Below are 15,510 nucleotides of genomic sequence, written 5' to 3'. Positions count from 1 at the left end.
GTAATGTGGATAGCAGTGGAATAGTCGGTTAATGTTGATAGCAATGGAACAGCTGGGTAATGTGGATAGTAGTGGAACAGCTGGGTAATGTGGATAGCAGTGGAACAGCTGGGTAATGTGGATAGTAGTGGAACAGCTGGGTAATGTGGATAGCAGTGGAACAGTCGGTTAATGTTGATAGCAATGGAACAGCTGGGTAATGTGGATAGCAATGGAACAGCTGGGTAATGTGGATAGCAGTGGAACAGCATGGTAATGTGGATAGTAGTGGAACAGCTGGGTAATGTGGATAGCAGTGGAACAGCTGGGTAATGTGGATAGTAGTGGAACAGCTGGGTAATGTGGATAGTATATATTACGGTTGGTTTCATTTCTTGTACGTTTGGTCCAGTAACTCTGATGTAACTGATGTGATTTATCTGCATTTGCTGTCACTGCAGAGGCGCCATTCATTAGTGAATTCTGATCCAGACCTGCATTCAGAGTAATAAAACACTGCTGAGAGCTTTGGGTTTGAAAAAACATTCTTTGCTGGGTTGTTTTTTTCAATTTAGCTCTGCATGTTGAGTTTTAAAAAATAGTGTGGCGCTGATCAAACATCGCAATTAACTGACATGCTTCGATCAAACACTTCAGTAATACCACATGTTGCAATGGAAACAAGATGCAATTACATGAAGATGTTAATTATTTCAGTTGGATGTCGTGGTTACAAAACATGGACACGGCAGTAGATCACCCATCTGTCATCTGTATCTCTGCATACTGGTCGAGTACAAGTGTTTGGCAAGTGTTTGATGTATTCAAATAATTATTTAGTCTCAGTCAAACAAAACCAGTGTACCTCGTGTCATGTATTCATTGTATGTCGTGTTTATTTGAAAAGCGTTATGATACTGTACATTGTCCTACGTGAGTACTTGTAATACTAGCTGTAGGACGCCGTACATGACATACACGAGGCTAAGCGAAGCCATGACCTTTCAATAAACACAGCGTTACATTAAATAAGATAATGACCTTTGTTAAATGGATGCTGGCTTTTGTTTAATTGATGGCTTGTTTCAGATGGGAAAGGTCTATTATACTTTTGTTATCATTTCATTCAAAATCCACCTGTGCTGAAGATAATAAGAAACTAAAAAGCACTGACGTTAACCTCAAAGATGAACAATAAAAGCTTTCTTCAAGTCCCAGGTTTACGGAATATACAATGTGAGAAAGGTGCGTATATAACAACGGCATCTGGCGACGGCCATTGGGTGACTTGTTATTTACACTTTCAGACACCAGAATACACATCTTTGCGTGCTTAAGCTTTGCCGGATCAATCAAGTCATGTGACCTGGTCATGTGACTTGTACGTTTATAAAACTAAAACCTCCACTGAGGCAAGGTGTTGTAACAGCAGTGTCGGGAAGGATTCGTGTGTGGGACAGTAAGGATGGATTTTCGGCAATTATGTATAGCGTTTCTTCTGTTGAAAGGGGCTGCAACGTCCTATGTGAAAGGTAGGAAGTCGTTTGATATTTGTATATGTTCTTTCAGCGAGAGCTCGCCTTTCTATTAGTAAATGCCTATGGCATTGTATGTCAACGAACTATGTATATGCGGGTACGTGTGGTTGTGTCTGCCTGCCAATGGGTACTAGGTTCATCTAGAAATTAATTTGATCGTTTATATTTTGTGATGAAGAAAGACTCCAAACGGGAGTGTGAAATGAAACATTGTACAAATTACAATGTCATTCATTTGAGATCATATCTAGTTTTCCATTTACTGTTTAATGATTAAACCATATAACCTCTGATAAACAAGTTGTCGTCCCTCCACAAGTCCTGTCTGTTGGGTGTGACGGCGAAGATGTTTCTACTTGGATTTGTTATGAAGAGTATTCAGATATATCTTCATTTGTAAATGCTGTCAGTACTGTTCCTACATACTGTCCGCACATCAGATGGAGGGAAGACAGATCGCGCCCCTTGTCCTTGTCGTGGCAGGGTATACTTACACGCAATAACAATAATTCAAAAAGGTTCACGGCCTTCTTTGAAAAGCGATGATCGCATCTCAAACCTTTGTTTTACGATGTCTGACTGTCTACACGTTTGCCTGACCCCGTACGTTACTGGTGCTGGGAGCTGTAGATCAGGACGATGTGTGACCATCACCAGCAGGTCGAATGTACGTGTGTGTCGTTCTTCATCCCAGCCATGTCCATGCTGACACGCAACCTCTAGCCCTTGGGCATGTATTGGAATAGTACTATACTATTTAATCATGTGTTTTGTACATGACATGCGGCAGCGTCATACTGCCCAGTGCTGCTGTGGCGTCAGACAATAAATACTTACAATTTATGCAAATTATGTGAATGACGGGAGCTACCAGTAGGGCAGGGCATGCTTACCCTTTTTGCGAACACCTGGTGTCCTCACTGATTGTCAGTGGTCAATCTATATTTTCACAGCTGTTTTGCCCTTTACAGCAGATGGAATCTGTTTCGGCGAATAATCTGGACAGGTTATCCTCTTGCATTGACAATTTATATTGATCAGCTCCATGGAAGAGCTGTGTCTTCTCTGTATTTGTGATTCACGAGAACAAACTTCTCCTTCTGCCCTGAGGTGTGTCTGTATACTGTCAGGACGGGTTGGCATCCAGCTTCGCCTTGATGCTGACATTTGGTTTGTCCGTTCCATGCCGGTTACTCAGCGGCTCACCAAAGTGAACACATTTAGGACCTGCATCAGCCTTTCTTGCTCTATAAGGTTGATACATGGCGATGACAGATACCATCCAAGGTGACGTAGATCCAACACTTGTTATACAACTGAATACAGTTTCTCTGGTAACTGCAACAGTGGCGGGAGGACCAGCGCCTGGCGAGCCTGGGCAGGTGAGCACACAAGATTGTCTGTTAAACACATTTTTATAGAATTGGTTATATTGTCGCCATTTTTTGGCTTATTCCACTGTCTACTTGCAAATGACGGGTATATGAACTACCGTATTGATTAGTTAGTATGTGACCCCCTCCCTCCATGTTCACCCCCACCCCGTGCCGTACAGACCACCGGTCCCAGAAGGGGGGACTGAGAATTATAGAAATAGTTATGGTGTCACCATGTTTTCGTTTATTCTACTGTCTACATGCAAATGATGCGTTTCTGAAATACCGTTGATAAGTTAGCATGTTACACCCCCTGCCGTACACAACACTACTCCCCCCCCCCCCCCCCCCCCCCCCCCCTTCTCCCTCATAGATTTTGGGACTGGGGGTTCGAATCATGACCTTTCGTACACACTGGAGCCGCCCAAACACTGCATCACAGGAGCCAATCAGGACAAGTATGTGCGGGACATATTTTACGTATGGTTATCCTGTGACCAGCTGGTTGCGTGGCTGGCGTAGGGAGATCTACCTGCAGATGATCCTTCTAGGCATGTGTAGGAGCCGCCCACATTACACACGACATAGCGGGGGTTACATTACGTTAGACATGGATTGCTCCAGGTACTGAGGCTGGGGAGATCATGTAATCAGTCAATTAACGATCAGGATGCAGGTACACTAACAACCAAAATATATAACCCTTGTGAATGAAGTGTCATTGATGATGTGTTGTAGGATCTCGACCCCGGCTTGTGACAAATGTCCCCGAGCGTGTCATGTTTAACTTCATGGTTAATAAAGCGACAAAACTCTTTCCATATTCATAACACATGTCTGCTAAAAGCAGATTCCATTGTACGATTCCGACTTTATCATGAGCATGTGTTTATGAATATCTATCAAATAGTGATGATGCCAAATGTTCACGAAAAGTTGAGCGTATCCTCGGCCCTCACAAACACATGCACAGACAAGGCAATTGATTACCTGAAAAAACACGGGAACATATAGTACAAGTTAAAATATGGAATTGCGTCGAACATACTTTTTGGCATGTCTTTAAGAAATGTTACAAGGGTAATGTAATACACGAAAGTGTATTCGTTAAATACGTGTTTATCCATTTACGATCTCCATGTTTTAAAGGTGGGGTAGCGAATGGGTAGCCTAGTGGTTAAAGTGTTCGCACGTCATGACGAAATCCGGGGTTCAATTCCCCACATGGGTAAAATGAATGAAACCTATTTTGTTGTCCCCCGTCATATCGCTGGACTATTGCTAAAATTGGCGTAAAACTCACCTCACTCACTCACATCTAACGGTGACGGCCCGGGATTGTCCCCATTGAAGACTGTAGCTACTGCAGGGATTCACAGACATAAAAGAGTCTTTCAAGTTCACTTGAACTTCGCGAGTAAATATTTTGCAGCCCACTGACTACCAAATACCTCCCACTGCCGTCTCTCGAATATATTTTTGATAATGTGCACAAATAAATGATTATATCTAGTTTTGATCCCAAATATGTATAGCTCGCATTATTTTCCACAGTAGTTACGAACTATTAGAACTATTTGTAATCGTTGCCGAAGTAGCGATTTAGATGTTCATTGTCCGGCTAGTTCACCACCCGTGCACTGCCGGTCACTACTGGTCACTGCTGGTCACTGCCGGTCACTGCCGGCCACTGCCGGTCACTGCCGGCCATTGCCGGTCACTGCTGGTCACTGCTGGTCACTGCCGGTCACTGCTGGTCACTGCTGGTCACTGCCGGTCACTACCGGTCACTGCTGGTCACTGCCGGTCACTGCCGGACTGACCATCGTTGAGACCGGGCATCTAACTGTACCTTGTGTGGGAGTCGGTAGATAAACCCAATGTGCTACCAAGACCCAACTGCAATAGCACGTCACACTGACTCCCAGTGTTTGCTGGTTGACCATACAAGGAGATCTACCCACGGCTTATCCCACAGTCTACCCAAACCCTATAAGTTGACATATCAAGGAGATCTACCCACGGCTTATCCCACAGTCTACCCAGACCCTATAAGGTGACAATACAAGATCCACCTACAACGTATTCCACAGTCTACCCAGACCCTATAAGGTGACAATACAAGATCCACTCACGACTTATCCCACTGTCTACCCAGACCTTATAAGGTGACAATACAAGATCTACCCATGGCACGTCACACAGACCTTTCTGGCTGACAAAACCATCCCTAACACCTTGTATGACGACTGCTTCATTGGAAGTCTTCTAATGACAATGGTTAACTGAATCTAGAGGTCACAAAGGCCTCCTTCAGAGAAGCGATCATTAAAACTAAAATATTATTTTCCTATTTATTAAGATTTTTTTAAAGAATTTTATAAAGAATTGTTTAGAAAAAGGTTAGTTATGTCAGCTACATGTTGTGAAGTAGTGTGGGGAGTATTGTGTTTGATCCCGCTGCTATTCATCCCACGTGTTCCCTGGGTGCTGGTGGCTGACGATGTTGAATGACTCACAAGATGAGCGGTGCTTGTCTGACTTGTACTACAGTCGGCCTGCCCTCACCTGCTGGCTTCCGCTGTCCACTCGGAACACTTCCGATATGTAAAACTTACCTGTTGAAAACAAAGAGACGTGCTAGGTCAGCGACATGTCGGCTTGCTTTGATGCCCAGGTAAGCTTGTTACGGCATAAGATCGCATTGTCAGGCGTTAAGCAATTCCTTCAGTTGGGATTAAATAAAGACGGCAATATAAGAAGGGTCACTTCAATGTATATTATATAGAATTTTAACATAAGCGTGTTCAACTTATGGTTTTTTAGAGTTTTACAACTGGGTATTACGTGTGTCAGATACTGTATATGCATGTATGGCGGTTACATTTATAAAGCACTAGTAAATTTGTCAGCCAATTGTTTTCAGATCGCTTCATTCAAAGACTCCAAAAACAGATAAAACAACCACCAAAATGAATATATATTCCAAATATTTGAAAGTTTCAGTTATATAGTTACGTCATACGTTGGGTCTTCTGTATGAGGTTTGCCTTATGATACAATAGAGGTTCATTCAAAACCACACTTGCCATGAACCTAGCTTTGTACCGTACTGCCTTGTCATCAACCCAGCTTTATACCATACTGCCTTGCCATCAGCCTAGCTTTGTACCGTACTGCCTTTCCATGAAACCTAGCTTTGTACCGCACTGCCTTGCCATCAGCCTAGCTTTGTATCGTACTGCCTTTCCATGAACCTAGCTTTGTACCGTACTTCCTTTCCATGAACCTAGCTTTGTACCGTACTGCCTTGCCATCAGCCTAGCTTTGTACCGTACTGCCTTTATATGAACCTAGCTTTGTACCGTACTGCCTTGTCATCAACCTAGCTTTATACCATACTGCCTTGCCATCAACCTAGCTTTGTACCGTACTGCCTTGTCATCAACCTAGCTTTGTACCGTACTGCCTTTCCATGAACCTAGCTTTGTACCGTACTGCCTTGTCATCAACCTAGCTTTGTATCGTACTGTTTTTCCATTAACCTAGCTTTGTATCGTACTGCCTTCCCACGAACCTAGCTTTGTACCGTACTGCCTTGCCATCAACCTAGCGTTGTACCGTACTTCCTTGTCATCAACCTAGCTTTGTATCGTACTGCCTTCCCACGAACCTAGCTTTGTACCGTACTGCATTGGATAGTTGGATTGCTGACAGCTTTCTGCCGCTTGACACCTGAAAATGCCTAGGGCTTCGGTCCTGCCCCACACTGCATGTGGTATCTCCTCAGGCAAGTGCCTTTGTTCGACATGTGCCTCTGTTCACTCAGCAGTGAAAGGGTACCCGGTAGCGCCTCACATGTAGCTTGGCTTGTATACTTCCCAGGGAGTTGAGAATGAGTACAATCAACTGTATACTGGTCCATTGACCGGGGTCATAATGTTAGAGCTTTGAGCATGCATCTTGTGTAAGGAGTTTGGCGCAATATACGTCCACACATTATTAGTATTAATATATACATTACGGCGTGATCAGGAAGACTGGACCCCCGCTCCTTGATCCTGTGGAGGGAACCGAGTCCGGGCCATGGGCCTGAAGAACGAGTACTGTAGCCGCTAGGATTCCCCCTTCCCCTTTTCAAATGAATCATGGTATTAAACAACGCATCATCAATGTCCGCGTCCTCTTGGAGTGAGTGATAATTGAACACATGCAAATCGAGGATTTGGCATCCTATATGTTCTCTACAAGACTGACAGCCAACTGGCAACCCCGGTACTAACATGCCATTACCTGTCTTCCACAATATGTGACGTGTTCCTTTCATCATCACCACCACCACCACCACCACCACCATCATCATCATCATCATCATCATCATCATCATCATCATCATCATGTCACGATGGAAGTCGTGTTTCTCAGCCCGTCAACAGAAGCAACTCTACTACCGGTCTCTCCGTGGACAATCTGTTTCCTATCTAGATTCAGAGACACTGTGGAAGGACACTTAAAGAAATGACTCAACTACGTTGTTCATAATCACAGTATACTGAACCGCAAAACAATGGATAGATATATGAGAAACCTTATTTGTCCAAACACTGTAAACATACTTTGAGACATATTAAAAGGATGAAACTTGGCAAAACTGATCATCAAGGTTGAAATTAAAGTGTCAAATGTTCTTTAAGTGAAGTCAGTATCTCGTGTGTCCGCCATGCGCATTGATGACTGCCGTGCAACTTCGATGCATGGAATGGATGAGGCGGTTGATGAAGGCCATAGGCATTTGAGCCCACACTCTGAGGAACGCCTGACGCAGTTCAGCTGCAGTTGTCGGCCTTGGTCGGACGTCATTCAGCCGTCTTTGAATGTCGTCCAACGGGTGCTCAATGGGATTTAAATCGGGACTGAGGGCAGGCCACTGCATGGTTCTAATGCCATTCTGCCGGAGGAAGTCTCGTGTTGCTCTCGTAGTGTGGGCTCGGGCGTTATAATGCTGAAGCTCGTGGTTGCGGCGGCGTGCCAAAATGAGGTATCAAGACTTGATCAATGTACCGAGCTGCTGTAACACCATTGCCTCTCCCTGGACCGATGTTCTGGAAAACCACAGGGCCGACCCTCTGTGCAAGACTAATTCCATCCCACACCACTCAATAACAAAAGCATCCGAATAACGTTCCCAAAGGCGTCGCCAGACTCTCTCTCCTTGCCATTTGCTGTTGAGATACAGTAACGGCTCTCGTCTGAGAAGAGGACTCTTCTCCACTGTTGGTAGCCAATGCTGGTGCTGTGTTGACCACTGAAGATGGTCCCGGCGATGACGTTGTGCCAGAATGGGTCCTCGGTGTGGCCTGTGACACTGGAGGTGTCTGCTCGCCAATCATCGACGCACGGTGTCCGCACTAATGTGTCGCGGATGGCCTGTCGAGCAGTTTCCGCAGCAGTAACAAAGCGATATTGAAGATGCTGTCGCACAATCTGACGATCCTGACGTCAGTCGGTCATCTGTAGTGTTGGTGGTCTGGTACGTTGCTGGAGCCTGTATATGGTCCTCACGTGGACTTGAAATACATTGACTACTTGCCGGGCGGTTTGTCCAGCTTGCAATCGTCCAAGGGCTTGATGTCGCTGATTTCTTGTCAATCTTGGCATGTGGTAGCAATTGAATAACGAATGAATGTTATCCGATCTCGGTGGGTTTTTATAGGGCAAGAAATGGGGGGAATGCATGTACATTTCAATTTGCATTCAATTTCACGTGCATCGGGTTACCATGGTCGTTGCCGTGATGCGTTTGGGCGATCGATTTTATTGTGATCTGCTTTGCTGTTGTTTTTCATCAAATTTCCTTTTTCCGGACAAGGTAATGTTAAATTTTAGAAATTATTGATAAAAATTACCCAGATATTTAAATGACAACTTTTCATGCAAAGTTACTTGGGGTGACGTTTTGCGGTTAAGTATAGCTTGGGGAGTATATTCCAATCTATGATTCCTCTACATGATATACTCTCGTGCGACTCTTGAGTTAATACATCAAGTTGAAAAGCACGTCTTGCAATAAACGAGTTTACATATTATTACAAACGGTACTATTTCTGAAACAAAAACCCATTGAACAAAGAATTAGCGCTAAGTTTGACCAAAAGTAAGTTCCTATTTAATTGTTGGCATAATTACGTCCTGCAACGGCCATATTTCAGGAAATTAAACTATTTATGAAACGCGCATTCAACTTTGAATTTAGAAAGTAGTGTGCCCCATCCACCTTTTTCCCAGCTCCCCCAGCAGGCCTGGTAGTGTAGGCTAAAGTCTCAGCAAATCATTGTCTTACCATAAATATATGGTTGTCATGGGCGGATACAGCTTTTTACAATTAAGATCTATTTATTGTCTTTGGTGGTAATTTATACAGAAATAAGGATTTTTTTCGAAATAAAAAGGGGGGGGGGGCGCCCATTGTTGTCCTGACCATAAATATATGATTGTCTAAAGATTAGTCTGTGGATATCTGAACATGTGTGATCTTACTGACAGTGGATTGATATATTGAACTCTATTTCCAGGCTAACCGTAAACCTCAACTCCAACTCGAACATTCCTATATCAGTATTTTTATTAATCTAATGTTTTGGAAAATACGAAATATCATGTGTTTAGAATATACTTTGCTGAAAGGAATTTTTCGTAGTATTTTTGTTTTTTAAGTAGGAACGGAAAATACACATTTTGATAAGAAACATGATAATCCTTTGAACGTCAGTTGTTTTGGCTCTGTGTGTGTTTGTACAGCGAACAGTTGGGGCGGGGCGAGAGACCGAGCTAAAGACACAGTCTGACGTATAGACACTGAAAAGAAGAAGGGGACAGACGAGCACCTTGACTCAGCACATTTGCCAGTTTCACACTATGTAGTCAGTTAAGCTCAACACGAGACAGTCGTTCTTCTAGAACATGCGTTAGCACAATAGGAAGAATGTCTTTACTTATGAACGTCGTCAAGTGGAAATATGCTCACGTGGCAATATCTGTCACATGCCTTTTGTCCCATCTCACACCAAAACGGGTAGACGGGTAATGCACGGAATGACACAGGTGGTAGACGGGAGTACACAGATGGTAGACGGGTGGCAGACGGGTAATGCACGGAATGACACAGGTGGTAGACGGGAGTACACAGATGGTAGACGGGTGGCAGACGGGTAATGCACGGAATGACACAGGTGGTAGACGGGAGTACACAGATGGTAGACGGGTGGCAGACGGGTAATGCACGGAATGACACAGGTGGTAGAACGGAATGACACAGATAGTAGACGGGTGGCAGACGGGTAATGCACGGAATGACACAGGTGGTAGACGGGAGTACACAGATGGTAGACGGGTGGCAGACGGGTAATGCACGGAATGACACAGGTGGTAGACGAGAGTACACAGATGGTAGACGGGTGGCAGACGGGTAATGCACGGAATGACACAGGTGGTAGACGGGAGTACACAGATGGTAGACGGGTGGCAGACGGGTCATGCACGGAATGACACAGGTGGTAGAACGGAATGACACAGATAGTAGACGGGTGGCAGACGGGTAATGCACGGAATGACACAGGTGGTAGACGGGAGTACACAGATGGTAGACGGGTGGCAGACGGGTAGTGAACGGAATGACACAGCGAATCGCGGCACCTTAGACGACTGGGCCACCCGTGCTCCCACTGAGAGAAGGAATGTTTACGTGTTTTAGTTTTATAAACCACTGTTCAACACATAAACCAATGTCCAACACATAAACGACTGTCCATCACATAAACGACAACCTTATTCCTTGATCCACGGGGCTGTTGTCACTAGACGTGGTGATCCTAGATATAGTAACATCTCGGTCTTCAACGGTTCAGGACGATATGTCAAACATACAAGCAAATGTCATTGAAATACGCGAAACATAAGAGTTCTTCATCTTTGTGGAAGTTAGGGTAGGGCATTAAGACACGACGTAGGACACAAACCGTGCTCCTTTTAACATAGGAATGGGAACCTCTGCCGGGATTGACAGAAATATGACCAAGATGTTTAGATTGAGATTTAGGTATGTCGCTGATCTCATATCATTCAGAGATGATCAAATAGTCCAATCCCTTGCACTGATTTACCCACCTGAACTAGAAATATAAGAAACCAGAGAAAGCGCCTCATCTGTTTCATATTTACATCTATGCATAAAGAATCAACAATCTATGCATAAAAAGCATCCACACGACTGTATCACAAGAAGGATGACATCAACATGTAATCTGCATGATTTAAGAATTGGACAAAAGATGTGTAAATGTTCGGAAAGGTATCAGACATGTTCATATCAATAAGTACTAAACTTTGTTCATTTCAACAATTGCATCTTTGGGAATTATGACAACAGGTAAGGTACCACGTGTCAAAAAGGATGAGTTTAATTGTTTTTTATTAATCATTTTCTAATATTTAAACATAAGAAAGTATTTAACACAATCTGATTTTCGTCATCACAAACATAAGGTACAAATACACATGCTGGGCCGCAAGCTGCTGAGTAAGAAGGAAGACTAGTTGTCAGTAATCTCAACATGTCGGATCTTTTTCAAACCAATCATTCAATTTTTCCGCAGCTATAAAATTTGATATTCCCAGTGGGCCGATAAGGGCTCTTATCCTACTCCCCTCTTTGACTCAGCTGTTACCACAATGCTGTATTTCCTATTTTGACTTGTACCATTGTTACCGTGTTGCTTCATTTTAGAAAAATAATTTGCCTTTGCGTGTGTTTGTGACGGGTGGCATTGGTGGGGCAGGATACGCTCACCTTTGTGAACACCTGGTATCATCCCTATTAAACAGCTATTCATAAACACATGCTTGTGATATTGTCGGAATCGTACAATGGACTCTGCTTTAGCAAATATTTCTTTGATGACGGAAAGGGTTTTGCTTTTATTTACACAGACGTCTTATGTAAGGTAGTTATGGACAAATAATAAGATTGTCAGTTTTTCACATACATAAGAAGATCAAAGATCGGCACATCAGGCTTAACCGCCCGCTGGGAGGAGGAAACACTGACGCTTTTGTCGATTAAAAAATAGCTTTCCGTAACTCGGCCTGTCCACTTCCCACCATTGACCCAGAACCCTGAAGTACAGCTGTCATGTCACTCAGTCAGTACGTCCATCCTGCAGCACAATGTCACTCAGTCAGTCAGTACGTCCATCCTGCAGCACAATGTCACTCAGTCAGTCAGTACGTCCATCCTGCAGCACAATGTCACTCAGTCAGTCAGTACGTCCATCCTGCAGCACAATGTCACTCAGTCAGTCAGTACGTCCATCCTGCAGCACAATGTCACTCAGTCAGTCAGTACGTCCATCCTGCAGCACAATGTCACTCAGTCAGTCAGTACGTCCATCCTGCAGCACAATGTCACTCAGTCAGTCAGTACGTCCATCCTGCAGCACAACTGCTGCTGTTGTTTTCATATAGCACAGGATTCTACTAAATTTGTAATTTGTGAGTAATAAGTACATTTTTAAATTTTGTAATTTACATTTTAACTCTTTCACATGTCTTATGTACCTCATTACTTCAAGAGTGCGTTGCAGGATGTCGATACATATTTGTTATAAAAAACCTAATTGTTAATATGGGATCCTAACTCAAGGGAACAGCGTGTCTGTCATAGTTTTGCTGCGGCTGCTATATGTTTATGTCAATAACTTCTATGTATCTTCTCCGATTGTTTGAATTTCTATATTGAATCATTACGATTCTCTGAATATTATATTGAAGTGGAGAAGTCACGAGTTAAATGACAATTTACAGAACCGGTATCCAAATATTTTAATTACACGCACAACAACGTGGAGCATAAACAGAATTAAAAATCTTGCAACAAGAAAAAGTAAAAAGCAAAATAAATACGTACTGAAAGACAAACATATCGCTTACATATCAAGCGCTACTTAAACACAGTCATTCTTTATTTTATCATTGAATTTCTCAAATGTGGTCACGTTAAAAATCTGCACGCCTGCAGTGAGGAGTTCGTGCCACCGCCTGGAAACCGCCGGGGGTAAATATACTGTAAGGCTTTTTACATGCACAACACACCTGGGCTGTTTAATTTTGAAAAGGTCGCAAAATATTTCAAAACATTTTTTTAAATATTATTACAATGTTTCTATAGAGAAAAGAAATTATGGTGGTGTGTTAGGCTGAAGTAGAAAGTTTTTTGTGTGGATGCTAATCGTGATTGTGAGCGATTCTAGATGTCACGGTATCACATGAAGCTGAAGGGTTAATTGATTGGAACCTAGTTTGGGGGGAGTAGATCGTCACCGCGGTCACGTGTAACTACGCAAAGACGTATCTGAAAGTCACATCAACAACGAAAAGCGGGGATACTGAAAATATGGTAAATTATTGATAGTTAATTATATCTAGTCCAGAAAAAAAGCTTCGAAACCCGCCTATTCCTGTCAGGCTCCGAAAAGGCTGAGGTGGATATGTGAGGGAGATATGATGGGTGTAGCCGCGTCCTAATAAAGCACTCAGAAGAACCCACTCGTCTGATGGCGGAAACACGAATACGTACATACACCCGAAACACAAGTGTTAAAACTTGGGATGTCACCCTGGGCAATTGACTTAGTTCAAATGTGGCTCTGATCACGCAGATAGAAATGGGTACCCGATATGTGAGGTGGATGTAAAAACCTTCTAGCGCCCATAGGCAGCTTGGGTTGTATACTCCCAAGGGCGTTGAGAATGATAACTGGAGTGCCAGCGGATCAACTAGTCGGGGAACAAATATAACCCGATGAGCAGATACTAGTACCTGGTTACCTGCTGTATATCAATGTACGATCTGTAGTAAAACCGTGGCACCTTATGTAAATTAAATGTTGGGTTTTTTAAATTCATAAAATGTATAATATGATAAAAATAATTATGTATGGAGGGGGCCGCACAAACTGTTGGGGGTTACGTTCGTGAGACAAGGATACGCGTATGGACGGACCTGAGGTCATTTCATTTATTAATAGGAATATAAAAAATCTTGAAAGAAAACCGAACAGTCGGTCACTATTTGAATTATGGTCCGACAAGAGAGTGGAGTAAGCGTGCGTTGGGTCATTTCGGCCTCGCGAATATCTATGTTAAACCTTAGGGAATACAGTGCAATACACAAGTCGTTATTTTACAGTGTTATTATATAGATCGTTGCTACACTTGACGTAGAGAGGCTGGTCGTCCACAGGTGTTGGCCATTAGCTGCTGCATGTCCCTGGTCCTGGCTGTGAAAGCAAGATAAGATAATATAAGATAAAATAACACTTAATTATCCCAGATAAAATTCAAATTGCACAGTTGATGAGCGCTAAAATATGAAAAAATCTAAATATATGACATTCAAATATGTACATAAGAAAAAAAGACAATTACTAATATAATCACAGGTAAAATAGGTAGAGGATTTAACATTATCACAATGACAAGGAATGGTTTTAAAAAGTATATATAAATACGATGTCTAAATCACAGCAACAGTAAACTTTTATAGAAGGAGAAGAAAAAACAAGTTACGACAGCTTGATTCAGTTCGTGGGAAAACATATTGTTTCGGATCATTTAGAAATTTCAAAACTCGCTTCCTAGAGAACATTTCTTTAATACGCTTCAGTTCATTTGAACTTGACCCCAACATTGTAAGGTAAAAAGATATCTCCTTATCAATTTCCAATGTTTGAGGCAAAAACACGAGTTCCGAATAATTGACCCCCAAAAAGGCAAGTATTTGACTGCAATGTTATAAAGACAGAGCCCCTCCAGCATGTGCCGGTGTATTGACACCCGCTGTTTAATCTGTTAGAACATACACCGAAAGGCGCTATTAGCAAGGGTTAGATTGCTAACACAAACTACACGTGTCAGAAGGAGGCAATATCATGGGTAAAAAATCAACGTGTTTAAAAACGATTCAGAAATAAACTAACACACCTTTCCTCTACGTACATAGAAGCTGACTTTGACTTTGAATTGTCGGCGGGTATTACAATATTTATACGGCACGGGGGTCGCTTATCCTTGCTGCATGCGGTGTCAAGTTTTAACATTCTTTCGTTAATTATTTTTCAGTTTGTTGCATCCGTGGCTACTGTTTTCCTGCCAAATTGCACATTAAGTATTTTTAGATGACAGGGTGTTTTTATATAGTTTATAGTTTCTGTCCCATCCCATCTAACGTACACACGCACAGACGCGGACCCCTGAAAGCAGGCACCCGTATCATTGTGTTAAAGTGTACGCTGCAATGATGATTTAGCACTGTTTGTTTTTTATCTGGAATAAAACAAAGATGAGACTATCTCACTTGATCTAAATGATTCAGTGACTGTCACTGTGGGGGTGAGGGTGGGGGTAAGGGTGAGGGTGGGGGTGGGGGTGGGGGTAAGGGTAAGGGTGGGGGTAAGGGTGGGGGTGAGGGTGGGGGTGCGGGAATATCACTAGCTGGGACCAGTTTCACACCCGAAGTTCATAGAAGAAACAAACGCTTATGTCAGCATGGTTGTATACTGCCT

At 43.0% G+C, this 15,510-nt stretch overlaps 1 protein-coding gene across 4 annotated transcripts in view; it reads left to right on the top strand.

The window, feature by feature from the left end:
* Positions 1 to 1,406: 1,406 nt before the first annotated feature.
* LOC124117476 (uncharacterized protein C56G2.4-like) overlaps positions 1,407 to 15,510 on the top strand; it is a 38,116-nt gene continuing 24,012 nt past the window's right edge. For all 4 annotated transcript variants that reach the window (XR_007220226.1, XR_007220234.1, XR_007220224.1 and 1 more), the window contains exon 1: positions 1,407 to 1,511. Coding sequence is in view for 1 of the 4 variants with exons in the window: in XM_048393829.1 (XP_048249786.1) it covers positions 1,445 to 1,511 (67 nt within the window). In the remaining 3 variants the exon portion in view is untranslated. The remainder of the gene's footprint in view (positions 1,512 to 15,510) is intronic.

This window comes from Haliotis rufescens, unplaced genomic scaffold (assembly GCF_023055435.1).
Source record: "Haliotis rufescens isolate VD_foot unplaced genomic scaffold, xgHalRufe1.0.p SCAF_1, whole genome shotgun sequence".
Taxonomy (NCBI): domain Eukaryota; kingdom Metazoa; phylum Mollusca; class Gastropoda; order Lepetellida; family Haliotidae; genus Haliotis; species Haliotis rufescens.
This window is presented reverse-complemented; position numbering and strand designations above follow the sequence as displayed.